Source organism: Amblyomma maculatum, chromosome 2 (assembly GCF_055883805.1).
Source record: "Amblyomma maculatum isolate TAMU_Amacu chromosome 2, ASM5588380v1, whole genome shotgun sequence".
Lineage (NCBI taxonomy): Eukaryota > Metazoa > Arthropoda > Arachnida > Ixodida > Ixodidae > Amblyomma > Amblyomma maculatum.
In genome coordinates this window covers 210,827,792-210,854,025 of record NC_139345.1, presented here as the reverse complement: position 1 = coordinate 210,854,025, position 26,234 = coordinate 210,827,792, and the positions used below count along the sequence as shown (strand labels likewise).

Here is a 26,234-nt window from a genome sequence, read left to right as displayed (position 1 = left end):
TTGTAGTGATAAAGCAAGCATGCAAGATTACAATGTTAGCGCAGAACACATAACGCTACTGTAAACTGTTAGCTATGTAAAGTGCGCGTGTGTGAGGGATACCTTGTCGCATCTTTTCATTTTCTGTTTCACGTGCAGCTAATAAAAAAGAGAAACGATATCTGCTGTTCTCTGTGCTATTTCTTGCTGTGGTCGGGTACGCTAGCGAGCGCTTGCGCCCTCGAAAGCGCTATGTTTGTGGTTTTTCTCACACTGTTCCTGCCGCGAGCCGGTCGCATGGTCGCGCCGCGGCAGAACGATGATGCAGTAGAAAATCCACGGGCAGAGCGTTTTCCCGGGCGCGGGCGCACGCGAGCGCGCGACCCGCGCTGCTTGAAGCAGCCTACCGACACCCCCTTCAGCGCACCGTTTTTTTGGACCAGTCCGCTATACGGCCTCCCCCGTCAAGTCCATTTTTTACGCGCCCCCGCCCGCTATAATCCTATAATGGGGAGTTTGGCGCTAGCGTCTGTAATTCGTGGCCGCTGGGAGGTATAGGGAGTTTCACACCCCTGAGTGAACAACGCGACCACGACACAAAGCCAAAATGGCGGAACTGCAATCACGTGATTTCATGCTTAATGTGGCTTTGGATTTGACTTTAACTTCTCGCCAATAAAACTAGTTTCGGTTTCGATTTTGAACGCGAAAATTTCGTTGAAGCGGAAACGCTCTGCAAAAATGGTTCGTTGTGCAGAGAAATTTAGGCCATTAATTCTTATAGGATACTCGCGGGGAATAAAAAATTATTCGTTGTCGCGGAAATTTCTTTGTGGCGGTATTCGTTGTGGCGGGATTCAACTGTATAAAAAATTTATCCAATTGATTCCTCTTTTTGCCTGTGGCAGCATACATGATGATGAGATCTGCCCATATTATCTCAGCAACACCGCAGGCCATAGGGTGCCCTGCCTTTTCCACACTGTCAAAAATGCTTCCCCTTCTCCAAGAAAGCGTCCTACTCCTACAAGATAGAATGGAAGCCATCTTGTGGGGGATGCGCCTTCTTGAGTTTTTTTGTTTTTCTCCCTTGACAAAAGTGCGTGGATGTTGCGTGGCATGGCCGCAGTTCACGGTCACTGCGAAAGTTCATCTCAACTGACGAACACACGAAAATTTATGATAAGTGAATTTTTATCTTTTACATTGCCCACTCTGGAAACCAACCAATGGTCTCACATTGTTCACCTTAATGGGAGTCTACTGTACTTCATGTGCTAAACGAATTCTGGTGAGTTGCGCCGTTATAACTGTGCTCCTCTGGTAGGCCCACAGAGAGGAAAGTGTACAAGCGCTCACCTTGGCATCTGCCGAGGGCAGGCCGTGGTGCACCGGGAATGCCAATGTGGCCACCAGGGCCGAGAAGTCTGGCTCCAGGTCGTTGCCCTGGTTCACCTCATTGCTGGCCTGCAGGCAGGTGAGCACAGCGGAGGCCAAGGCCAGCCACAGGGTGCATGCCAGCGGGGCGGCCGGCGGACACCGCTCAAGGCAGCTCAGCACTGACTGCAGCAGGTGCAGCCGCGATGGGTTCTGCAAGCCCAAGGTGAGCAGCCGCTGGAACAGCTGTGTCACCCTGGGCCCCCAGAGAAAACACAACAGGTCACACACAAAATAAGTATAATCCCGGACAACCAATGCAACCGATGCGGAGGGGAACGTAGGCTTAAATTTTGTGAATGCTTTTCGTTGACAAACCGAGTTCATCCACACGAATAACAATTAAAAGTATTCATTTATCATGTCAAAGTGAATCAGATCTTTTGTCATTCTTCCCACTTGCTCCATAATTAACAGATGGTGCGTCCCTGCTTTTTTCTTTTATTTCAGGTCAAAGTTCCACGTGCTCACGCATACAGAAGCTGTAACACAAAGCTGCCCTGCACTCAAACTAGGGCTCGCACGTGCAAGCGGCTACCTTAAGGAACGTAAGACTGTAACAAAGAACTGCACTAATGCCTACGGTGTGTTGTCCCCGTTATGAACCTTTTACCCTCAAAGGCCCAGGTCAGAGTAGCACTGGAGCACAATGCAAATCCTCAATGCTGTGTTCCAAATTCTTCAGGGGTAAAAAGATCTCTCCTGGGGCTGTATTTTGAGTTCATGCCGTTTTCAAAAGGTTCATGTTTGCCGCTCTCACCCTTATGTCACTGGCAGAAATGCCGGAGCTGACACTTGGTGTCTTTAGGCGAAAATGACACTTCTGAAAATGATGCAAACACTGGGTCCCAGTAAACTCCCTCCACGAGAAGCGTGCGCACTACACAACCGTGCAGGAAAGAAGATGAGCTGGTGAGGCACTCACTCTTCTGTGCTGTTGAAGACGACCACCAAGGAAGGCTGCAGCAGGAGCTTCAGAATCGAGAGGACCGGAGTGCCCTGCAGCGAGGGAGGCTGCTGTTACGAGAACCAGCATATGGGGAACACCACAAAAGGACCAGCTGCATTGTGAGCTTCATCAGCATAGCTTTATGCCGTCACACACGCAGGGGGGCTCAGAGAAATGCATTATGCAGGGTGAAGCTGCAGAGTGCCCCTTTAGGGCGGAAGCACGAGAGACACTCATCTGAGTGCTGGCTGAAAGCTGGTGCCCTACAAGCACAGTCTACCCTTTGCCCAGTGAGAACCACTGCACAAGGAGATGTGCCATGCCACACATGCCACAGGGCCACACATTTCCATTCTGCCAAAAGTACCACATCACAGCTTCTGGTTCTATGTTTAGGAAATGTTATATTTAGGAAGAATAAATTTCAGCCAACCATGGTAACTGTAATACATTTCTCAGGCATCTGACGTGGGCAAGGACAGGAGGGTTGATCAAGCCTGGTTTGAACGACAGCGAACGGCCGCTGGACGCGGGCAGCCATACAGCCAACTTACCCATTTCCCGCTAGAAGCTCGCTCCCCATGTGGGTCGGCCTTGTTGTTCTCCTAACTGAATGTAATAGACTTGCTTTGGGTTCGTAAAATGCACTCCCTGTATTTGTTCATAATTTCATTACGCTGTATTTTTTGTAATTTTTGTTTAATCCATTTCCTGAGTATCCTGTCGCTGACAGCCAGTTTCAAAGGTTCTTGGGCCTCTGTCAAACTGTTTGTTGAAGCCTTTAGCTCTTGAACCTCTGCAAGATGTATTTTTAGTTCTGGAAAAATAAAGTTGTCCCCTGAAATAGAAGAGAAGAGGTGCATCTCCACTCACATGCAGCTGGCCCTGTTTTCCCGAGTAGTAGCAATGTGATGTCAGCATCTTCTCTGGCAAATGGCTGGCCTCCCAGAGCACCGTCTGCAAGCAGCAGCAGTAATCAGTAGGCCTTCCCTGCCTCCATGAGGCCATATGAGCTCCAGACAGCCAACAAAGCGGGTCAACCCTCTAGACCCTGAACCACAGCATTGGAACAGAGAATGCAACTAGCAGCTACACAATATGAAAGTAAGCCTGGCATGTTCAGCCTCCCAAGTGGCTCATGAAGTAAGTCTATGTGGCTGTGATCAAGGCAGCCACTTCACCTCCCAAATAAACAGCTAGGGACGGGCATGGCATTTTCCTACTGTGTGTTCTCACCATTAGAGTGCAACCAATACAACCTTAATGCCCAGCAATGTAAGAATGCCCCAACTGCTGCTGGTTCACCACAGTGAACTCTATTTGGACAGGAAATTTTATGGGGTAAAGAACACAGGTAATGAAGACGGTGAGTAGAACACAGTAGGAATGTGCTCACCACCTGCTGCAAGGAATGTACAGCACCTGCTGCAAGGCAAACGGCTTTCCCCTATCCGTTCAGTTAATCCCAGTCCTGTGCCAGCTGCAAAGACATTAAGCCAGCAAACCTCCTAATCTCATCAGCCCAAGTAACTTTCTGCCACCCCCTAGTGTGCTAGTCTCCACTTGGAATCCAGCCTGTCACCCCTAGCAATCTTCAGTATTCCTCCCTTCGCTTTACATGACCTGCCCATGCCCATTTCTTCTAGATTTTGAGTAGGACGCATGCAAAACAGGCCAACAAAGTGCGGCCGCCGATGTTCTGGGCTGGCTTCCATCGTCATCGGGGTTAGAACTGAATTCTGACAATACGGCAGCATCTTCAGAGTCACTGCTGCTAAGGTAATCGATAAAATTGGTCGCAGACAGTTCGGAGTCGTCAGATTTGCGATGCTTCGACGCATGCGTCGTCGATGTGGGTGCTGCCATTCTCACATGTGACTCCAACGCTGCGGCATGTTTGAAGTGCACTCAAAAATAGCTGCCTTGCAGGAAAAATGTAAAGAGCATCGCAATCGAAACTTCAGTAATCGGACTTCATGCTAGATGGTGTAGCATGTCCATGAGCAACTCGAAAAGATTCCAAATCGATGCGTGAAGTGATTGTTACCGGGCTAACGAAGGTCAACGGGCAGGGTAGTGAAAGAGTTAACTCCAGTTTGTTCCCTGACCCACTCTCAAGCTTCCCATCTTTTAATGTCACACATACCATTTAGCTTATAGCAATATTTTCAACTGAGCTGAACCTTCTGGTTAGCCTCCACATTTCTGCCACACAGGTGAGTGCCAGCTGAATATATCTCTTTATATCGCTCGAGGAGTAATGGTAAAATACCATTCACAATTTGATAGTACCTGTGAAATGAGCTCCATCCTACTCCTATGCATTCAGTTACTCCTATGCTCTTGTTGCCCGAACCTGTAGTCACTACCTGTCCTAAGACCACTAACATTTCTAGCACCTTGCTACCTATTGTAATAAAACTGCTGCTCTCTTCCACGACTACTGAATACTAGTTTTCTGCATATTAATTTTTAGGAATATTATTCTGCTTTGCCTGTCTAAGTAATTTATCACCCTTTGCATTTTGTCCCCCCGAGTTAGTAAGTTGGTTGGTTTGTTTATGGCTTTTAATGTCCCAAAGTGACTCAGGCTATGACAGAAGACGTAGTGGAGGCTTCCGGAAATTTCGGCCATCTGGGACTGACATTCCCCAACATACAGGTTACTTATCAAGACACTCGCATCGGCAAATCGCAGATTACTGGAGTATTTTCCATTACGTCTTATCTCAAAGTATTCCCAGTCAAGGTCTATGAATACTTCCTGTGAGTGTGTAATGAATACCAGAAAATAGATTTTTGCAGATGAGAAAGAAGATGGAATGAGCAGACAAAAAAGAAGAAAATATGAAGAAGGAACGCCAGCGCTCACTCTGTCTTCTTTCCTGTCTGCTGTATTTTGTGCTGTTTCCACAAAAATGTCCTACCAACTAGCTCATTTTTCCATTTACCAGAAAGAAGACTGCATCTAAAAGCCAAACGCCCTTTCTTAGTGGGACTTTATTACTTCCTATATGAAGGGCTGTGGTTCCTGTCCAGCCACTACCATCCAGTACTTTCACATACAGTCAAATCTCGTTACTACAGACACCACATAATTAAATTTTTCAGATCAACAAACATCAAACTTTTTGAAGATCCCCAACTGATTTCCAATATTTTCAATGTAAAACTATTTCAGAACTACGAATTTCAATGCAACACGCATTTCAGAATAATGTACATTATTTTTTCTTCTACGATTAAGGAACATCAGGAACATTAAGGAACATGAATTCGCCTAAAATTAACAGCGGCACAACTCTCGCGTGAAGCAGAAACCGCCATTTCTGTGTATGCCGTGGGATATAGCTATCATCATCATCACCATATCTCGTGCCAGCACCTAGCGCCCACAAAGCTGTGGTTTTATACGCAGTAGCCAGCAGGCCTAACCACCTGCATTTTTCCTCCCTGTGTTGTGTGGCGTTCACTGGTCGGTTGTTCATGCCATTCGCGCGTGCGGGCAGGAATTTTTGTTGCGGATGATCTTATTGCGAAGTTCATGCGATCCGATGATGAATGCAGCCAGTAATAGCGCCATGAAGCAGCTAAAGCAGTTTTCCCTGTAAGAAAGAGTAGCCACATTGCATGAATTCGACGCAGGGAAAAAGCACACCGGCCTCTGCAGAGAGCTTGGCATTGCCCCATCGACCGCCATGACCAATTTGAAAGACCGCAACAAGATTGTCAAACTTCACTGAGTACTGAAGATAAGGTTCTATCAAACTGTTTTATTACCCACAAATAAAGACGCAGAGGACTATGGAACGAAAAATGGTAGGGGTAACATTAAGAGATAGGAACCGTGCAGAGTGGGTCAGAGAAGTAACTCAAGTTACCGACATTCTAGTAAAAATTAAGAAGAAGAAATGGACATGGGCAGGACATGTAGTGCGAAGAGAGGATAACCGATGGCCGCTGAGGGTAACAAACTGGATTCCAAGGGAAGGAAAGCGTAGCAGGGGGAGGCAGAAAGTTAGGTGGGGGAATGAGATTAAGAAGTTCGCAGGGGTCAAGTGGATGCAGCTAGCACAGAACCGGGTTAAGTGGAGAAATATGGGAGAGGCCTTCGCCCTGCAGTGGGTATAATCAGGCAGATGATGATGATGATGAAAGTCCGCAATTCCATCGCTCCGTGCAACGACATACACGATGAGGTGGTGCGCAAAGTAGAAAGGGTGGAGTTTTTAATTGCTGGTGTGGGCTGCATACATCAGAAGAAAAAGATTCCTTCAAATAAAACAGATCTGAAGTTAGTGCAACATTTTGATCTGAGCTTTTGAGTCAACTGCTTTCTTGTAATCTATGAAAGCTACCTTCCAGTCTCCTCATTATCAGCTGGTTGATCATGGGGACATGATCTATTGCCAAGAAGCCCTTAAAAAATCCTGCGCAGAGTTTCACCTAAGGTTGTCGTAATTGTACAAGTGATTACTTTAGTCAATACCCTGCAGGTAATAAACAAGAAGCTGATTGATCTGCAATTTCTCAAGCCCTTATGTCCCCTTTCTTATAGATTAAGTAATTATATTGTTCTTCCACGATTCCGGTACCATCCAGGTCATGAGGCATTGCATTTACAAGGCAGTGAGTTTTTCCGACATGATTTCTCCACTATCCTCCAACAGATTAGCATCTGCCAGTTTCACGATCCCCTTCGCCTCCTACCTATTCATTGCTTTCAAGGCTTCCTCTACTTCGTTCTTCACTACGAGCAAACTAATGCCGCTCTCATTATTGTCCCCAATTGGCGTAAAGGTCGAGCAGAGTCTCCACCTAGCGGCGAACCCTACCCAGTGTAGATGTGTGTTCGCGTCGTGTGCCAGCCCGCAGCGATTTACGTGCACGCGTACGGTGTGTACAAGAGTGCTTTTTGTTTGTTTCGCGGTTCCTGTGCGCTTTTGCTTACTTATCTGCCTCTTGCGAAAGAGATATGAACAGGATATTACCCCCACGCCCCATTAAAAAACATACTTGTCCATATTAAGTATGTCACGCTGGAAAAGACATACAGTGAAAGCTCGTTAATTCAAACCTCGATAATTGGAATTGTCGGATAATTGAACTACACTACTTCGTCCAGCCAAGCTCCATAGAGCTATGTGTATAAAAAAGCATGTTAATCCAAGCGTGAGCCTGTTCCACTACAGATAATTCGAACTACGCACCGCCGCGTCTGGGCGGCTTGGCGCACATCACGGCAAAAAAATAATAATAAAAACACCTCCGCAATATGAAGGCATAATTAGAGGGTGCGCACATCCAAAACGGGGACAGAAGATGGAACTAGGTAAAACCATGGAAGAGTGGGTAAAACTTAAATGGCGCCATGACCAGCGCGGTGGCCGGTGGCGTTGGAGGAAGGGGACGGCAGCTGCGGCAAGGTCAGTGCATGGCCGCGCGGCGGCGGCTGCCTGCTCTCTCTTCTGCGCAACCTCCGTAGCTCGCAACTAAATACTCATTAATTCCAACCCTGTTAATTTGGAAATAGGGATAAGTACTGTCGGCGCGGTCCCAGCCAATGCCCATGAAAGGCTATGATCTTGGATGAGCACTATGGGCTAGGCTTTTTTTTTTTTTGCGAACCATCCATCCTTCCACCCATCAGTCGTCAACGGAAGCACATGAGCTAGCCACGACCATGACGCCTGCTTTTGGCATCGTTGGCTTGTCCACTTCAAAAGCCGCTTGCTGCTATCGCGGGTTCCAATGATTGGAGTGGCAGTAGATGCCCCCCCCCCCGTGACTCACAGCATGATAAAGCGAACATACTGAAAAGGAGGCTTGCACAAGCGCTGGCATTTTGCCAAGTTCTCTCCCCCCCCCCCCCTACCCCTACTGCTGGAGCTAAAGTCAAAAGGTAAACATGCCGTTATCGATGCCAAGAAATGTGTTGTGGGCCGTCAGGACGCGAAACAGAAGGACGCACTAAAGACTAACGCCTTACTTTTTTTTTTCTGATTGGTACGCACAGATCGGGGCTGGGTGGGTTCATTATGCGAGTGAGTTCTTTACGCGACTCAATTTGGTACATTTACCGTAATACAAATGGTTCTTGTTAGTTTTCTCGAGGCCATTCAATAATTCGAATATTGGATAATTAGAACTTTTTTCCCGGTCCCGCGAAGTTCGAATTAACGAGCTTTTACTGTATCAGCCGCAGTCTTCGATGCTTGGGATTCTTTGGGAAGCGGTGTCTCAAACGAAGCGCTGCTGTCATTAGGTGCCATATCAAAACAAAACAGGTTGCTGCCGTCAATACAACTTAATGTATACGCTCAAAAATTGTATATTCCCGTTTCTGTATGGAATACCGCAACTACTGAAATATGCGACCGCAGACTGCTGCATAGCAAAATCCAATCTGAACAAGCCAAGCCACTCTGTGCCTTCTGTAACCAAGATAGAGTTGTCTGAGTACACTTTCTTTTTTGCCCCAGTAAACCTCCATTGTCTCAGTGGTAGGGCAATCAACTGCTAGTTTCGAGAATAAGGGGTTCGATTCCAGGCGTTTCGAAAGGCGTTCCTTGGCTGTAGAATTTGACTGCACATCAAACAATCCCACATGGTCAACGACACCGAGGCGTGCCCCTACATCATCCGTCAGTCATATAGCCGAGGCCGCATGGCACATTAAACCCATATTTGCATTTCATTTCTTTCTTTTTTCTGCTGAAGGATTCTGCGTATTCGTAACCGCGGTAACGAGCACATTTCACTTTAGAAAATGTTTGAACGTTTGAGAAACAAATCTTCACAGCACCTGTTACACTAAATATTGAATAATACACATAGATCAATGTACAATGGCAGCCCGGTCATGAGAATCATTAGAACCCCTTTTCGTCTTCTGTCTTTTGAGCAAACAGGTTGTTTCTGACAAAGGGAGTAAAATAGCTTTATACGGGCTTAACCATCGGTGCTTAGTTCATGAATACACATATTTATAGTCACATGATAAGACAAACTCCATTTCTTTCAGAATAGTTTTACAGTCGAACCTGGATAATTCGAATTTTGGTTATATCAAACTCACGGAATATCCCCTTGAAAATCCCATGTAAAAGCTGCGCCGTACATCGAACTCAATTTCACCGGTCGTTCGATATATCGAACTCCACACCCCGCATTAGACGATGCGCTTTCCCCAAAGACGATTGCATCACCTCGGCCGTTTTTCGCGTGACGTTTTCAAGCCACACGCGGAAGAAATGAGAGGGCACAGTTCGGCGACGGCTGCTCTAGGGCAGCGCCGTGCCCTTCCCCAAAGGGAAAGCGCATCTGCGGTGATTGCTGCCGCGCTAGCACGTGACGTTTGCAAGTGATGTGTGTGAAGGAACGAGAGGGAACTAATGCAGCCATGGTGTTCGAGAGAGGAGAAAAACGCGATAGAGCGAAGCGCAAGGGTGTGCCCACTCTTCTGCTGGGCTTTATCTCTCCCCTTCCTCTCTCTTTCCAGTCTTCATTGGCAGTAGCACGCACTACGCATGCACGGACAAGCTAGCTCAGCCCGTGGCAGGCACTTCTCCAGTGTGTGTTGTGAACGCTGTGCGTGCAGCGGCTGACCTGCGATGCACGTCTCCGACTCGTGTCGTCGTGCTTAACGCGCAAAAGCTATGCCGGCCGCGGACGCTAAGAAGCGGCAGATTTTTCTGTTTTTTTTTGCGAGAGTTGTTCTTGTCGGGCTTCAGTGAACATGCGGCGCAGCGTAAGCTATGGCCGCTGAGGACGTTAAGAAGCAGCAGATTTTTTTTTTTCGAGAGTCATTCATTTTTGCATCTATGAATCAACAAGAGCACGCGGTCGGCTGCGATCACGACACCAGCTTTTAGCATTGTTCGCTTCAAATGGCATTTGCAGCTATCACGCTTGCCAATAATTTTGTAGCAGCGGACTACGCCCGCCCCACCACAAGCGCGGCGAGATAAATTCAACCAAGCTTGTGCAATCAAAACATCATGGGCACTCTGCTAAGTTCGCTCCCTGCCACCGCAGTATCTCGGAAACGTATATCTAACGTATAAGATAAACACGTATAAGATAAGAAAAACACTCATGACGTTATTGCTGCACAGCATCTTAGCGCGCTGCCAATAAGTGAGCTGTGGATGCGACGGTCGAAATGAAGGAACGCGCCACCAAACGCATTTTTTGTTTTTTCAAATTCTAAGGGACAAAAATGGGGAGTGGGTTATATTGTGAGTGGGTTGACTATGCGAAAAATACCGTATCATCTTTTTACGATCGTAAGCGGCGTCTCAAGTCGATTTCTGTAATCAAATTATCGATATATCAAACTATTTCGCGATTCCCTTCGAATTACATATATCCGGCACCTGTTTTGGACTTAAATGACAGAACCACCCTTAGTCACTTGCTCAACAATACCGTAGAATCTCGATGATACGAATTGCAAGGGAGCACGCAAAATATTCGTATCATCCCGAATTCGTATGATTCAAAACAAGTCAACATCCACATGGGAATGAATTGAAAATGAACCAAAGTTTATTATGGCGAACTACTTGCGGCCGAAAAAGTCCATAATGCTTGTCTGCACTTTTTTGCTGTTGATGTCGCGGACAAGCTCCGCCTGAAAGGCATAAAACCGTGCTGCGGTTTCGTCGCTCATGCTGCTGGCACTTGCGTTGCGGCGCAGAATGTCCAAAGCGTGAAGAGTATCTGCCTTTGACGGTGGCTGATCACACTCGTCATCAGCGTCACCATCGCTGTCAGGCTCACTTTCGCAATCATTCGCTTCATTGACCAAGTCTTCAATAGACCTCAGCCCACAGGTCGCGACATTGTCGTCCGCGGTAACGAAGTCCCAAACCGAAGCTTCAGTTTCCAGATTGTCCCAGCCATCAATCGTGAGGTCTTCGTCTGGCTCTTGACAATCTCCTGCCGAAGCCGCAGCAAGTCCGATGGCAAATCCGCACTTTCTAAAACAGTTCGAGATTGTGTCTGAAGTTACACTATCCCACGACATGGCTAGAAAGTGCCAAGCATCTAAGAGACTGATCCGCAAGTTTGCTTCTTTACGGTCAATTTTTGCCAGCAGACGCCTCACTAGAAGTCCTTTGAAATGATGTTTCACATTTCTAATTATCCCAGCGTCCAGTGGCTGAAGATGGCTGGTAGTGTTCGCCGGCAGGAACCTGACTTTCACGTTATTGAATGTCATTTCCTTTGGGTGGGCAGAGCACTGGTCCACGAAAAGCAAAATTTTCTGGTTTCTTGACGCCATTTTCCGATCAAGGCTTGTCAAGAACTCGCGGAAAAAATCTCCAGTCATCCACGTCTTTCGGTTGCCTTTGTAAAAGACAGGCAAACGCTCCGCCGATCGGAAACACCTCGGTTTCTTCGACTTACCGATGACGGTAAGCTGGAGTTTCTCTGATCCATCCGAGTTGCAGCAAAAAAGTACTGTTACTCTCTCCTTGCTTTTCTGGCCGCCCTGGCATGCCTGGCCTTTTACGCACAAACTTCTTTCTAGTTGAAGGTTGAAAAAGAGGCCCGTCTCGTCGGCATTAAATATGTCACGTGGCGCGTACTCCGAAATCAGCGCCGGCAGCGTGTTCAGCCACTCATCTACAGCTGACTGATCCACTTTCTTGCCTTCACCTGAGACGACCCGGCAGACAAGTCCGTGCCGCTCCTTAAACCGGTGCAGCCATCCCCCAGACGCTTGGAAATTTTCAATTCCAAGCGAAAGCGCGACGGTGTCGGCTTTTTCACGTAGCACCTTGCTGTCCACGTTGACGCCGGCCGCTGTCACTTCGTGGAACCAAGTCAGCAGAACCTCTTCCAGCTTGACATGGGTCGCTGTTTCAGCCTGCTTCACGTTCGCACCGAAGTGCTGCACATTCTTCAAGATGACATCTCGCTACCCAACAATGGTGCAGAGTGTTGACGGTGCCAACCCTAGCTCTTTTGCTAAGTCGACACTCTTCTTCTTAGGGTTTGCGTCGACCCTCTTCAGCACTTCAAGCTTTTCCATAAAAGAAAGGGCTTTACGCTTCCGCGACATTTCGGCAGCAGCGAACGCTTGCGTCTTTTTAACGTTTGGGCAGTTCACGTCACAGCGAACGACAGAAAGAAGCGGCAAACGGAGAACCGGAGAACTACTGTAGCGGCAGCCAGCGTCACAGTCCTCCTGGGAACAGCCGGCGAGACAACTTTTCGATAGACCAATGAGCTGCCAGCGAATGAGTGACGTACACGACTGGGCACGTGCTTCGCCTTGGCCGTCCTTGTCTAGTGCTCGTCGGTTTGCTACGAAAGGGAGGGGGGAGTAGGGTGGCTAGTGGGGTGAGAGGCGTTGGAGAGGAGAGGCAGCGGCCGCGGTGGGTACCCTCTCCCCCTGTGAGCTCTTGCGCTGAGCTGCTCGGTGGCTTTGTGCCTTTGTACAACGTTCGTTCCTATCATTCGCGGCGGGGGGAAGGGGGGGGGAGTTGGCGGCGGCCGCGTCGGTTATGTTACCCTCTTGAGGCCAGCCGCGCCGGCCCGCTCGCATGCACGACTGGTTTGCACGTTCGTATCAACCGCGGCAGGTTCAGAAACTCTTCGTATCACCCCGAATCTTAACGTATTCTATACAATGTAGTCCGTTCAAAGCATTCTTAAAATTCGTATCATCCCGAAATTCGTACCAGCCGTAATCGTATCATCGAGATTCTACTGTAATTACAATGATAAAGAAATCTTCAGCCTTCAAAATTCTTTGCCAGAACATGACAACGACCAAGAGCAGTTTTTACGATGTCTTCGCAGCTACTAATTCAGAGCTTGCACTTTAATGTTTCTGAAAATATAATCGCTGATAGTCCTAAATTTTGTCAAGTGTGTAAAAGTTCTGTCACATGGAGAAATTCATTGTCGTTGAAAAAACAATTACACTACTAATTTACCATTGATAAACATCTCATACAACAGAAATTCCTTATACTTCCCTCGGTTTCAGGAAATCGTTTAGAGTCATTTCACAGTGCAACACCAGATTATCTGCCGCAAAAAGCATTCACCTTGTTGCGAGTTCGGCAAGCTCAATCCACTCACTGCTCAACACCTCAGCAGTCAGCTTTCCTGTGCGGCGAGGTTTCCAGTACAGTGCCGGCGTAATCTCAATTTTGGGGAATACTTGTGCCTGGTTGTCAAGGAAGAGTTGATGTCTACTCAGTCTACGGCAACCCGCCGGGCAGTACGCAGAGCGCGAACCTTGATCTCTGTGGGCTTGACACTAAATTTGCCCGTCTCACTTGTATAAGACACGCGCATGCTGTTGGAAAGGCGATAAAATATGTCATGTTCAGGCCCAAGTACAGTTGTCGACTGATTTTTCAAACTCCAAAAATTCGGACATACTCGATTATTCAGACTGCTTCGCGGCACCGTCACCCTTCCCATAGGCCGTAATGCATAACAAATGCATAGCAGACTGTGTCGGACTATATGAAGAACAAAATGAAGATTTTGAACGAATCATTGAAGTCTTCTTCCCAGAGCTGGAAAGAAAAAATTTCAGAGAGAGCAGCCACCCGATGCTCGATGAAGCGCTCCACACGTGGCCGTGTGAGACAGTTGCAAAGAGGATCCCAGTGTCGGGCGATCTTCTGAAACAAAAGGCGGAGGCCCTCGCACTGCGAATAAACATCGAAGGCTTTAAGTTTAGCGATGGCTGGCTCCGTAATTTTAAGAGGAGGTACGACCTCACTTTCAAGAAGATGTGCGGGGAGAGTAGTGCCGTGGACCAGACTTTTGAAACAAATTACCGCTCCGACAGACTGGAATCGCTGCTGGACCGATTTTCGCCTGATGATGTCTTCAATTGTGATGAAACAGGCCTTTTTTATAAGATGTTACCCGAGAAGACACTGTCCGTGTCTGGCGACCCCTGCCACGGCGGAAGGCATAGCAAAGACCGGGTCACAGTGATGGTTGGCAGCAACATGTCGGGAAACGAAAAGCTCCCGATTCTTGTGATTGGGAAATCAAAGAGCCCAAGACGCTTCAAGGGGGTCAAAACATGGCCCGTGTGGTATGAAGCCAACTCGAAGGCTTGGATTACGCAGCATCTTTTCGCTGCCTATGTACGCAAGCTGGACCGGAAATTCAAGGCCCAAAATCGCAAGGTGTTACTCTTTGTGGACAATTGCGGTGCACATGGCCACATTGATGACCTGGAATCCATTCAGTTGGAATTCCTGCCACCAAACACGACCGTCCTTCAACCCATGGACCAGGGTGTGATTAAAAATTTGAAGGTGCTATACAGAGCATGCTTGCTGAGCCGCATAGTTCTGTGCATTGACGCCGGCAAGCAGTATGCTGTAACTCTGCTGTCGGCGCTCAGCATGCTTGCTGACGCCTGGCAGGCAGTGACGGCAGCCACACTCCGAAACTGCTTTCGGCATGCTGGATTTGTTAAAGTTGGTGAAGTGGATGCCGCGGCCCAGGATCTCCCATCCAACATGCTTCCCACAGATGGCGAACATGTGCTCCAAGACTTGCGCAGTGGCGGCAGGGTGATCCCGGATGCAGTCACCTTTTGGAACTTTTCAAATGCCAACAGTGCAGCACTCACATGCGCGGAGCTGGTCGATGACGAAATAATTCGTCAGGTGTCTGCTGTCTCGCCTGACGACGAATCTGAGTCGGATGACGACGCACCACCTGTTCCGCTGTCGTCGCACGTGGACCTTGTGAATACGGTGATGATGCTTGCAACTGCCTACAGTGACAGCATGACCCTTTCTGAGATTCAAGCCGATTTGATTGCTCGCAAAGGGAGGAGCGTCCAGCAGCGTATTCACGATTTTTTCCAGCCAATTGCGGGGCCTAAATAAGTGCATAGGGCATGCCAGTGCACAGAAATAAAGTTTTTTTTTTTGTGATTTTGTTTTTTCGGACTCCTATTTATTCGGATTTTTCGGCGCCCCCGTGAGGTCCGAATAATCGGTCGGCGACTGTATCAGGCCTGTGAGCGCCGTACAAAGCAAAAAAGCGTGCAAGCGATGCCAGTAAATCTAAAAGATAGGTGGTTGCGTGCCTTATTTTCCTAAAATCTGCACATCATTTTCAATTTTTTTTTTGCTGCATTGCCGAAATCCATGGATTTTTTTTTTTTCCTCAATATTGAAATACTCTAAACAGTAAATCGCGATGCATTGCATAAGGCATGTTTTCATCACAAACAAACCCACCGCGAACTCAGAAGCAGATATACACCGCATACATTTCTGTGAGCGCCTCCGGCTGCCAATCCCCACTATCAGAGCGACGGTGGTGCCACCTCTAGGTCGATCTCACGGCAAATAGCTTAGGGGACTGTATTTATAACTCAGAATTCTGCCTCATCATCATCATCAGCCTGACTATACCCACTGCAGGGCGAAGGCCTCTCCCATTTTTCTCCAATTAACCCCGCTCTGTGCTAGCTGCATCCACTTGACCCCTGCAAACTTCTTAACCTCATCCGCCCACCTAACTTTCTGCCGGCCCCTGCTACGCTTTCCTTCCCTTGGAATCCAGTTTGTTATCCTAAGCGACCATCAGTTATCCTCTCTTCGCAATACATGTCCTGCCCATGCCCATTTCTTCTCGATTTCCACTAGAATGCCAGTAACTTGAGTTATTTCTCTGACCCACTCTGCATGCTTCCTATCTCTTAATGTTGCCTCTACCATTTTTCGCTCCATAGCCCTCTGTTTTGTCCTCAACTTAACTAGAACCCTCTTGGTGAGCCTCCACGTTTCAGTCTCATAGGTGAGTACAGGTAAGATGCAAATGTTGTATACTTTCCTCTTGAGTGATACCGGTAAGCTGCTAGTCATAATCTGCAAGTGCTTGCCAAATGCGCTCCATCCCAATCCTATTCTTCTTATTTCTTTTTCATGGTCCAGATCTGCGGTTACTACCTGTCCTAACTTCCTAAGTGGATGTATTCGCTTACTACTTCCAGTGCTTCGCTACCAAACGTAAACTGCTGTTCCTTCCCGAAGCTGTTGAACATTACCTTAGTCTTCTGCATATTGATTTTCAAGCCAACCTTTCTACTTTTCCTGTCTAGGTCGCCAATCATTCTTTGCAGCTTATCTCCTGAGTTACTTAGCAAGGCAATGTCATCAGCAAATCACAGACTACTCAGGTATTCTCCATCTACCCTTATTCCTAACTGCTCCCGTTCCAAGTCTGAACACTTCCTCTAAGCAAGCTGTGAATAGTACTGCGGAGATCATGTCCACTTGCCTAACACCTTTCTTTATGGGAATTTTGTTACTTTCTTTATGCAGAACTATGGTAGCAGTGCAGCCCCTATATATATCTTCCAGCATTTTCACGTACGGCTCGTCTACCCTCTGATTTCGCAATGCCTGCATCAGCGCCGAGGTTTCTACTGAGTCAAATGCTTTTTCGTAATCAATGAATGCTATGTATAAGGGCTGGTTATATTTCAAACATTTTTCTATCACCTGGTTGATGGTATGGATATAATTGATAGTAGAGTACCGTTTCCGAAAACCTGCTTGATCCTTTGCTTGATTGCAGTCTAAGGTTGTCTTGATTCTATTAGAGATTACCTTAGTAAATACAGTAAAACCTCGTTAATTCGAACTCGGTTAATTCGAACTGACGCTCGGGTCCCGGCATGGCCCTATGTATTTCAATAGGAGAAAACGCCCGATAATTCGAACATGCCAGTATCCACAACGGTTAATTCGAACTAGGAGCCCGTGGCTCACACAGCTCCTCGTAGACAGAAGTCAGCCCATACCGTGTACAATGCGCAGAAAGATTACTAAAGACGCAAAAAACAAAACCTTTCAAATCTGCCCGCGCGCGCGAGACGAGGTGCGCACTCAACAGTCACAGCGAGCATTCCGGTGCATGCCGTAGCAGGTTTTCGCTGCCGGGTGCCGCCAGGCTCCATCACACCAACGGTCCGGCTCAAGCCGTTGCAGGTTTTGGCTGCACTGCGGTTGCTGGACGTGCTTTTGACAAGCCTTTTTTTTTTTTGTCCTGCGGTCACGTTGTGTGCACAATGCAGTTGTCGGTGTCGTGCATTTGTTCGTGCCGCGGTGGTCCAAGTTTTACCGTTTTCGTTGCCTCACCACTTTGCCAGCGACGACTCATCGATTGTGACAGCCAAGGCAAACCGCGGTAAATACACGCCAAAAGACCTCAAGACGAAAATGGAGATTTTGAGTGAGGTGGAACGTGGTGTCCTATCCAAGACGGATATAGCCAAAAAGTACGACATCAAGAAGAGCACGCTGTCAACGTATCTTAGGAACAAGGAATCGATCAGTGCTGCCTTTCGTAAAGACGTTATGGAGCCCTCTCGTAAAGGGCTACGGACGTCGGCCCATCCCGAAGTGGACAGTGCCGTAATGGCACGGATAAAAGAAGTTCGCAGCCGGAACATTCCGTTAAGCGGGCCCATAATTGCTGCGAAGGCTGCAGTCTTTGCCAGCCAAATGGGCATCAGCGAGTTCGGCGCGTCGGAAGGCTGGCTGTCGCGTTTCAAGGCGCGTCACGGGCTGACATTTAGAAACATTTGTGGGGAGTCAGCTGAAGTCGACAAGGAAACGTGTGAACAGTGGGTCTCCAGTGAACTGAAGGAACTCTTCGTTGATTATGCGCTCAGCGATGTATTTAATGCTGACGAGACGGCGCTGTATTTCAAATTGCTCCCCAACAAGACCGTCACTTACAAAGGCGACACTTGTGCTGGCGGAAAGAGAAGCAGAGAAAGAATCACCGTCATGATGTGCGCAAATGCGACGGGCACGGAACGGCGCCGCTTGCAGAGAAGCCTCGCTGTTTTTAAGGGGGGACACCCCTCTTAGAACAATTTTTTTTATTTCTTGATAGATATTTATGAAACTTTCCTAGCTTATGTATCTAAATGTGCTGATTTCAAATATGCTTTTACTTTTTCTGTGAAACAAGTGGTTTTCAAAATATTACATAATTACTGTTTAAAACATGCAGGTAGTAATTTAATTAAGTAGTAACAAAAGCCACAGCAAAGTTTTGCACATAGAAATGATCTAGAATTCCAACAGAATGCATTAAGACATAAATGAACGTTTTAGGCCCATTTGAGCAGAAGTTACAGCATGTCACCAGAAAAAAATTCAATATGGAGGCTCAGACAAATTGTATTGTTTTAAAATTGTACTAAGTTGTGATTAGTCTTGTTTTAGTCTTAATGCACACACCAAAAGTTTATCTTTCTAACAAAAAAAGAACTATGAAGCTAGCCAATCTAGAACCCGAGATATTTTCCCTGCACTACTGCAAATGTGTCAAAACTGTGGTTTTGAGAAAACGAGAAAAAACATTTCAAATCATTTTTATACACTGAGTAACTTCACACTCATAGATATGCACCAGGGGCATAATCTGGGTGCATTGCACCTCTGTGCCGCCTTTTGGCTATCTTGGCGATGCCGAGTGATGACTCCCGCTTCTTGGTGGCACTGGAGCTGCGACGCAAGTCTTTCTCTTTAGCCCTTTTTGAGGCAGTGCTGCAGGTGTTCATGTCCAGCTCATCCAAGATTGCGGTTGTGGTGAACTCTTTGCCAGTGTTGAATCTGAGCACTGCTTCAGCAACAGCTGCTTGCACTGCAAACAGTGAAGAATGCTTTTCCTTGGACACAAGGCTCCAGATTATCGAGTGCAAGCTTTCATTGGAGTTTTGTGTTTTGCACCGTTCGCACCTCTGAAGCAGGTTCTTCTCGGCCAGGCGTTGATAGATAGGCAGCAGAGCTTCTCCAACATCCTTGGGCAAGTTGTACTGGTGCTTAGGCTGAACTTCACCTTTTGTCTTGGCAGCATTGTGGCGGCACCAAGAACTCTCACCAGTCGGTTTGGGCAGCTATCAGTAGAAGTAACGTGATAGTATGTTGCCATCACTGCCTGTTGCATGGCATCTACATCCCCCTCATGCGACTTCAAGGCATGGCCATAGTATGTGCTGAGGCGGGTGATGAGTTCCGCAGTCAATCTGCCTTTTCCACCAAGGCCTCGTTTTCCATCTACCTTGTGTTTCTGGACTAAATTGCGGAGCGCTGTCCCCATTCTTTTTCGAATGTGATTAACACAGTCCTTCTCCACCTCAACAAAGCCATAAACTCTTGCTTCCTGAATAGCATTAAATGTACGGCTGTCGCCGTCACACAGAATGGTGGTGTAGCGCATGTTATGCCGTTGGAGTGACCTTTCAAAGAGAATCAGGCCAGCTTCAACTCCCATTTGTCCAGCTTTAGATTCGCTGTTTTTCTGGCACTGATGGTTGTTTTTCCACTGCGCATAGCCCTCACTGTCAGGTTTCAGGCCATTTTTGCATCCCAAGCAAAAGTTCGACAGAACAATGTAGTCGAGCACGTATCCCGTGAACAGCTCCACGACGGCCCCGACGCCTATATGGGAAAAGTGGCCTCGGGTCATCCATGTGCCATCGTAGCACACGGCAATATTGCCTTTGTGCCCAAAGCACAAGTCCTCATATAGTGCCTCCACTTTCCGTGCGCACTGGCTCATGGCAGCTTCAGCTGCCCGTGTTGCTGCAGGCTTTAGTGTCTGCTTCAGATGGCGTTGGAATGTCTTGTTGTGCATTCCACGGTGCGAGAGTCCCATACCCGCAAATATGTCATTTAATGCAGTCTGACCGTTTCCAGTAATAAGCATCGCGCGACAGGCCAGCATGTTGATTTCGAAGGGGTTGCACCTCTTGGCGCCTTCCACCCGTCTCGAACTCCAGCTTTCCGCGATCTCATCGCAGGTATCACACACGACTGTCAACTTCGTCGCGAGGCCGTAATTGCGATCACCACGGAGCAAATGCACTGGGCCGCTACACGTTTTGCACTGAACGGCGCTCAACAGCGAATTCAATACATGTAGGTCAACAATCACGTACGCCGCCGCAGGTTCTGTTGCCGACGCCGCAGAGAGACACGGCGAAAGGCTCAGTCTTCCGCGTTGTCGCTGGCGCCGATTCAAGACGAAGTGTCGCACGTTCACGGGCAGTAGCTTCGTTGACATCACTATCCGTGACAGCTCCAACGTCGATGCGTACGCGGTTGATGGCGACACGACGTGCGCATTCGTCGTTCTTGTTCGGGAGCAGAGCCGACAAAGGCCCCGGCGATGCGTCGTCGTTCACGGCGTGGCCGTCGAACGGCAGCAACGCGGCAGCAGAACTTTGACCTTCGCCTTGCGGAGGCTGCGCAGGTCCAGACTCCTTGCGCCGTTTGTTTTTCCTCCGTTTCCGGGCGCCGAACCGATGCACAGAGTGATATTTCATCCATCCTCCTGGCATTGCGAACGTCGCGTTGATGGCGTGGATGGCGGACTCTTTCAAAATGGCGCAGCACTTCAGGGGAGACAAGCCTTGTCCAAGGCTTAGCCTATCACAAAACGCCATTTTGGTCACGTGCCCTTTTCGGCCAATGACAACGCGACGCGCACGTTTTCTTTGTGGTGGTTTTGTGTGCGAACGGAAGGAGCACAGTGTTGCCGACCGATTTTTTAAAAAAAGCTGGAGGCGCGGGCTTTCAAACGAGACCAAAACGGCGTAGGTGGAGCGAGTAGACGGCGTAGATGCCGTGCAACGAGAAGGGCACGATTTGACCTCAATTTAAAGGGCAGCGCTCATGCCTTGGTAATTTCAGGTGCTTATTACAAAGCAAATACTGATTATTTCTTTCTAAAAATTTGTTGGCAGGTGCAAAATGACCTCGTGAATCCGAATATGGTAGAATTGAAAAGTTGATTTTTTCGCGATTTTTCGGTCCGAAAGAGCCGTGTCCCCCCTTAAAGGCATCAAGACGCTTCCTGTTGATTACACCGCAAACAGAAAGTCGTGAATGACACGGGAAATTTTCACCGACTGGCTGGGCAAGCTAGACAGGAAATTCGCTGCACAGAACAGGAATGTTCTCATGTTCGTGGACAACTGTACAGCTCATTGTGACGTGAGTGGACTGACAGCAATCCGCTTGGCATTTTTGCCTAAAAACACGACTTCTGTGCTCCAGCCTATGGATCGTGGAGTTATTCAGAACTTAAAAACGCTATACAGACGCCACCTCCTAGAGAGACTTCTTTGTTTGGACAGTGGCAATTCGTACGACATTGATTTGCTTGGAGCTGTCCACCTGCTGGCATCATCGTGGAATACCGTCAAGCCGGAAACTATCAAAAATTGTTTCTGCAAGTGTGGCTTCGGTGACGCCCCAGAAGCATGCAGCGCAGAGGTAGCAGAGGCTTCATCTGATGACTCTGTCGTGCTCGACCGTGGCTACGCGGCTTTGTCGGAGGGTGTCGCCTTTGAAGCCTACGTTGACGTTGACAACGGTGTGGAGGCGTCTGGACCCTTGAGTGATAAGGATATAATCACGGCCACATGTGCTCCACAGGGCTCACGGGTGGCGAACACGGCTGAAAGCGATGAAGAGTCTGACGAAGGCGACGATCCGGTGCCACCCCCTAGTGCATGTGAAGTAGCGTCGGCGCTCGATCTCGCTGCACGATACTTCTCCGCCGATGAGAATTCGGATCCTGCGCTGAAACTCTTGGGCAAGCTGCAGTCGATGCTTGTGGAGTCGCGGCACAAGAAACGCAAGCAAACGCACATTACAGATTATTTTTCCGTGTAAATAAACATGTTTTGAAGCTTGCTACTCACACGAATGCATTCTGGTTCTTGTTTGCGGCGCATGACTGACCGATTAGTCCCATTCATTCGCCGTTGTGGCTCGATTGCAAAAATTATCGGAATCGCCCTCCGTAAACGTACAGTAGCGCTAGCCCTCTTTACTCATGGTAATGAGTCAACATGTGGGCTTAGCCAGCACGGTGGGCCACGATGGCGCTCATTCCAGTGCCCGACTGTTAATTCGAACTCCGCTTAATTCGAACAATTTTCTCGGCCCCTTCGAGTTTGAATTAACGAGCTTTTACTGTACCTTATACGTAAAAGACAGTAAGCTGATTGGTCTGCAATTTTTAAGGTCCTTAGCGTCCCCTTTCGTGGGAATGAGGATAATGCTTGCGTTCTTCGATGGTTCCAGTGTCATCGATGACACCAGGCACTGCGTATACAGGGTGGCTAGTTTTTCTAGCACGATATCCCCCCTGTCCTTCAACAAATCTATAGTTACCTGATCCTCTCCAGCTGCTTTCCCCCTTTTCATAGTTTCTAATACTGACCATATCGTTTATATTAGTAATGACACTGCCAACACCTTGCCCCTTTGGGAGGCATGGTGTTACTGCCCTTCGTCCACCCCCTCTACCCTGCTTCATTACACTTGCTCCACGTCACACTGGACAACACATCAGCTCATCACAGGTGCCATACTTTGGCTCCAGTTGGATGCTATCCAATCCAAAGGGGGAGAAGCCACACCTTGCAGGCAAGTGGTGCTGCTGGCAGCCAGTCGGCGAGGCCGTCCAGCACGAGCTTCAGCAGGGCTGCCACCACGGGTATGTTGTCCACTGCATGAGCCTCCGTTGCCCGCCTCAGCAGCAGGTGCATGAGCAGGCAGCCAAGCTCAGGTGCTGCACACAGAGCACAGGACAAAGTGGCACACACTATTCGTAGCAGGCAGCGAAGGACGGCGCACCTGATTCACACGGATGGCACTTGGCACAAATTCATGCTCAGCACAGACGAGCCTATCTAAAACATACCAAAAAAATGCATGCAAACAACCATACAGTGCAATAATTAATTCTGAGCAACTGGGACAGAGCATAATGTTCAAGTTAACCAGGTTTTCAAATTAGCCAAAAAAAAAAAAAAGGGTGCAAGCAAAAAAATTCAATTGTGTGAACGCACAGTGCACACCCCAACTTCGTCAAAACACTGCACTTTGTTTTGTAGTTTGCCAGGGGATGGCATCGTGGTGTGTACGCGACTGAAAAAAATAAAACTCATTACGTCAGATGCCAGCAGTGAAAAAAAGTGGAACAGCATTCTGCGCACCATAGCCAACCCAAAAAGTTAGCACCAAATCTACAGGGCTGTATGTCGTTTCAGATTCAAATTACTGACACTTGTATGTTCCAGAGTTGCCCGACGCAGTGACTGCAAGCACTTGCAAGTTGGGCAAACTGTTCGTAATTCAAATTTCCTATAGCACAGCCAATCTGTATATGAATTACATACTCTATCTGAAGCACTAAGCCTCATGCCAGGAAAGGGCCCATCACGAGGTGCATGCTGTCTGCCACTCATCCAGAGCTACTTATACCCAACGAACATCTCAACAAAATTTTAGATGGTCGTTTTTCTAAGGAAAGGTCGACTTCAAGCAATTGCAGTCAAAATAATTGAAATGCTGGTAACATAACGCTCTAGCCACGGCACACATTACAAGAAACAGAGCAGTGGTATTGGGTGCAGTAAGCCCGCTCACGGCACTCATTTGAATGGGCATTACCAAAAAAAAAGTAACTAAATACATTACTTTTCATATTAGGACTGCACCACAATTTTTTGGGGACCTCACTGATAAAGAAAACAAACTCAAAATAGCCAGTGTTCTGTAAAATATTGAGTCCAGCTCACACCTCTATGTATAGAAGCAGTCATTAATTATATATTTTTTTCCCTCAATGAAATCCTTTTTGTTTTTATTCATGACTCGTAGTTATGGATGACTTGCTTTACAGAAAGTTTTGGTCAGAAAATAAAGAGTTCATATTAATGAGGCATGACTAACCACCTTTAACAATAAACTGATTCGATTTGGCAAGTAATTGCATGAAGAAATTCTTTATTTAGTTTATTCATGAACTCGAGAAGGTTACATGAATTGCAATTTCTGCTCAAGTCCTGAAGCAAGGCCTTTTCTCGCTTCTCTCAAGAAGTGCTCAGCAGTTCTTTTCCAGAAAAGCGAAAGATCTTAGAACACTAATGAATGCCCTTTAGGCATTATGATGTCACCTATCAGAGGCATACATACAATGCAGTAATGCCAGACACCCAACATGATACAGGGCAAAAGCCAGGCACCACAATCTTATAGAGCTAAGTTGATCCCCTAGTGGATATTGAAAGCACAAAAGAAGCTGAGCGCTTGGATCAAGTGACCCAAGGGAGTGCCCCATGTGGCTAAGCTCTGGACTCACCGTAGCTGCAGCACTGCTGGATGAAGGCGATGGCTGCCCGGCACGTCTGGTCACAGGCTTCCAGGTGGCGACCCAGCACACCAGTGTCCAATGGACTGGCCAGACATGCTGGGGAAGCAGTCGTAACACTGCAGTAAAACCTCTATGCAACGAACCTTTATGTAGTGGATTCTTTGTTACTACATTTTTGAATTTTCCAGCGCCATCCCCATTAGAGCGTGTGTACAGTGCAATCCACTTATAACGATATTGAGAAAACGGGAAAATCCGATCGTTATAACCGATTATCGTTATATCTGGACCGGCAAAAAAAAAAGTAAATAAAAAAAAAGCAAGAGAGCGCACATACATTTGCCCGTGCATGCAGACTTACCTACTTGCCAGCGACGATTCAATCGAATAAAACAAAGCTAGTCACTAAAGAACACTCAACACTTTATTGCTGTACTATATATAAAGGGAATAAATAACTTAATCTCGCTTAAAGAAGTCTGAAATCCGCGCTTGCTTGAGCGGCAGCTGACGCTTGATAATTTCAGTCTGCATAGTCTCCAGTTGTTGCGCGTACATGTTCGGCAGTCCTGTAGCATGGATGAAGCCTATCAGCGACTGGATGGACTGTACGGCACTTCGTGACGACAATGGAGCTGGCGTGGTGGTGTCACTGCCATCGTTGTCCATGGTGCCGTCATCGTCGTCACTATTTTCACCATCGCTTGATGCCGCTTTTTGTCGCTGCTCCTCGGCAATGGCTTCATCGGTAAATTCCTCACACGAAGCAGCAGCGCTGTCAGCGTTTAAAAAGTCGTCCAAGAGCGCTCCGCCGGCATTGTCGGAAGATGCAACATGATCCCATAGTGCACACACATCGGCAGTTTCGGGGAGCAAGTCATCTGTATCTGTCCCTTCTGAGACCGCACAGTCGTGGCGCACGAAGCCTGCTTTTCTAAAGCAGTTCTGGATTGTGGACTGCTTCACTTCGTACCGCGCACCATACACAAACCGCACCGCTTCGATCAAGCTCACCTTCAGGTGAGCAGGCCTGGAAGCATCCTCTGGCGATCCCAAACGGTCTCTTTTTAAGATCAGCCATTCGAGCATACGACGTCTATAGAGGGCCTTGAAATTGGCAATTACGCCTGCGTCCATGGGCTGCAGACCTGCCGTGGTGTTCGGGGGCAGGAAGAGCAACTCGACAGACGTCAGCTTCACGCTGACGCTGTGTGCTGTGCAATTGTCGAGGACTAGAACCACTTTCCTCTTCTTTTGCTCCATTAGGCCGTCAAATTCAAGCAGCCATTCCTGAAACAGGTCGCGAGTCATCCACGCTTTCTTGTTATTCCGATAGCGGACCGGAATGTGTTGGTTCCTGAAGCAGTGGGGCCTCTTCGATTTCCCAATCACAAAAGGCTTCAGACGCTCGCTACCGTCCATGCTGGCGCACAAAAACACAGTCACTCGGACCTTGCTGTGCTTCCCACCGCTGCACGGATCTCCTTTGAGAGCGTGCGTCCTTGAAGGCAGCATTTCGTAGAAAAGCGCTGTCTCGTCCCCATTGAAAATGTCCTTCTGTTCATAGCGCTCCAACAGCTCGGGCAGTTTCGTCGCCAGCCACTCGTCTTTCGCCGACACGTCCAGCGAGGCAGCCTCCCCGACCACGTTTCCATAAACAATGCCGTGG

General features: G+C 47.9%; 1 protein-coding gene and 2 pseudogenes across 4 annotated transcripts in view; all 3 read right to left on the bottom strand.

Moving 5' to 3' along the window:
• LOC146201211 (telomere-associated protein RIF1-like) overlaps window positions 1-26,234 on the bottom strand; it is a 310,221-nt gene that overhangs the window by 193,847 nt on the left and 90,140 nt on the right. For all 4 annotated transcript variants that reach the window (XM_084595678.1, XM_084595679.1, XM_084595681.1 and 1 more), the window contains exons 12-16: window positions 24,554-24,661; window positions 22,827-22,978; window positions 3,239-3,322; window positions 2,342-2,415; window positions 1,339-1,612 (exon numbers count right to left, since the gene is read on the bottom strand). In XM_084595678.1, the coding sequence (XP_084451804.1) occupies window positions 1,339-1,612; window positions 2,342-2,415; window positions 3,239-3,322; window positions 22,827-22,978; window positions 24,554-24,661 (692 nt within the window). The remainder of the gene's footprint in view (window positions 1-1,338; window positions 1,613-2,341; window positions 2,416-3,238; window positions 3,323-22,826; window positions 22,979-24,553; window positions 24,662-26,234) is intronic.
• LOC146201212 (uncharacterized) overlaps window positions 1-26,234 on the bottom strand; it is a 90,679-nt pseudogene that overhangs the window by 37,733 nt on the left and 26,712 nt on the right.
• LOC146201213 (uncharacterized) lies at window positions 18,789-20,840 on the bottom strand (annotated as a pseudogene).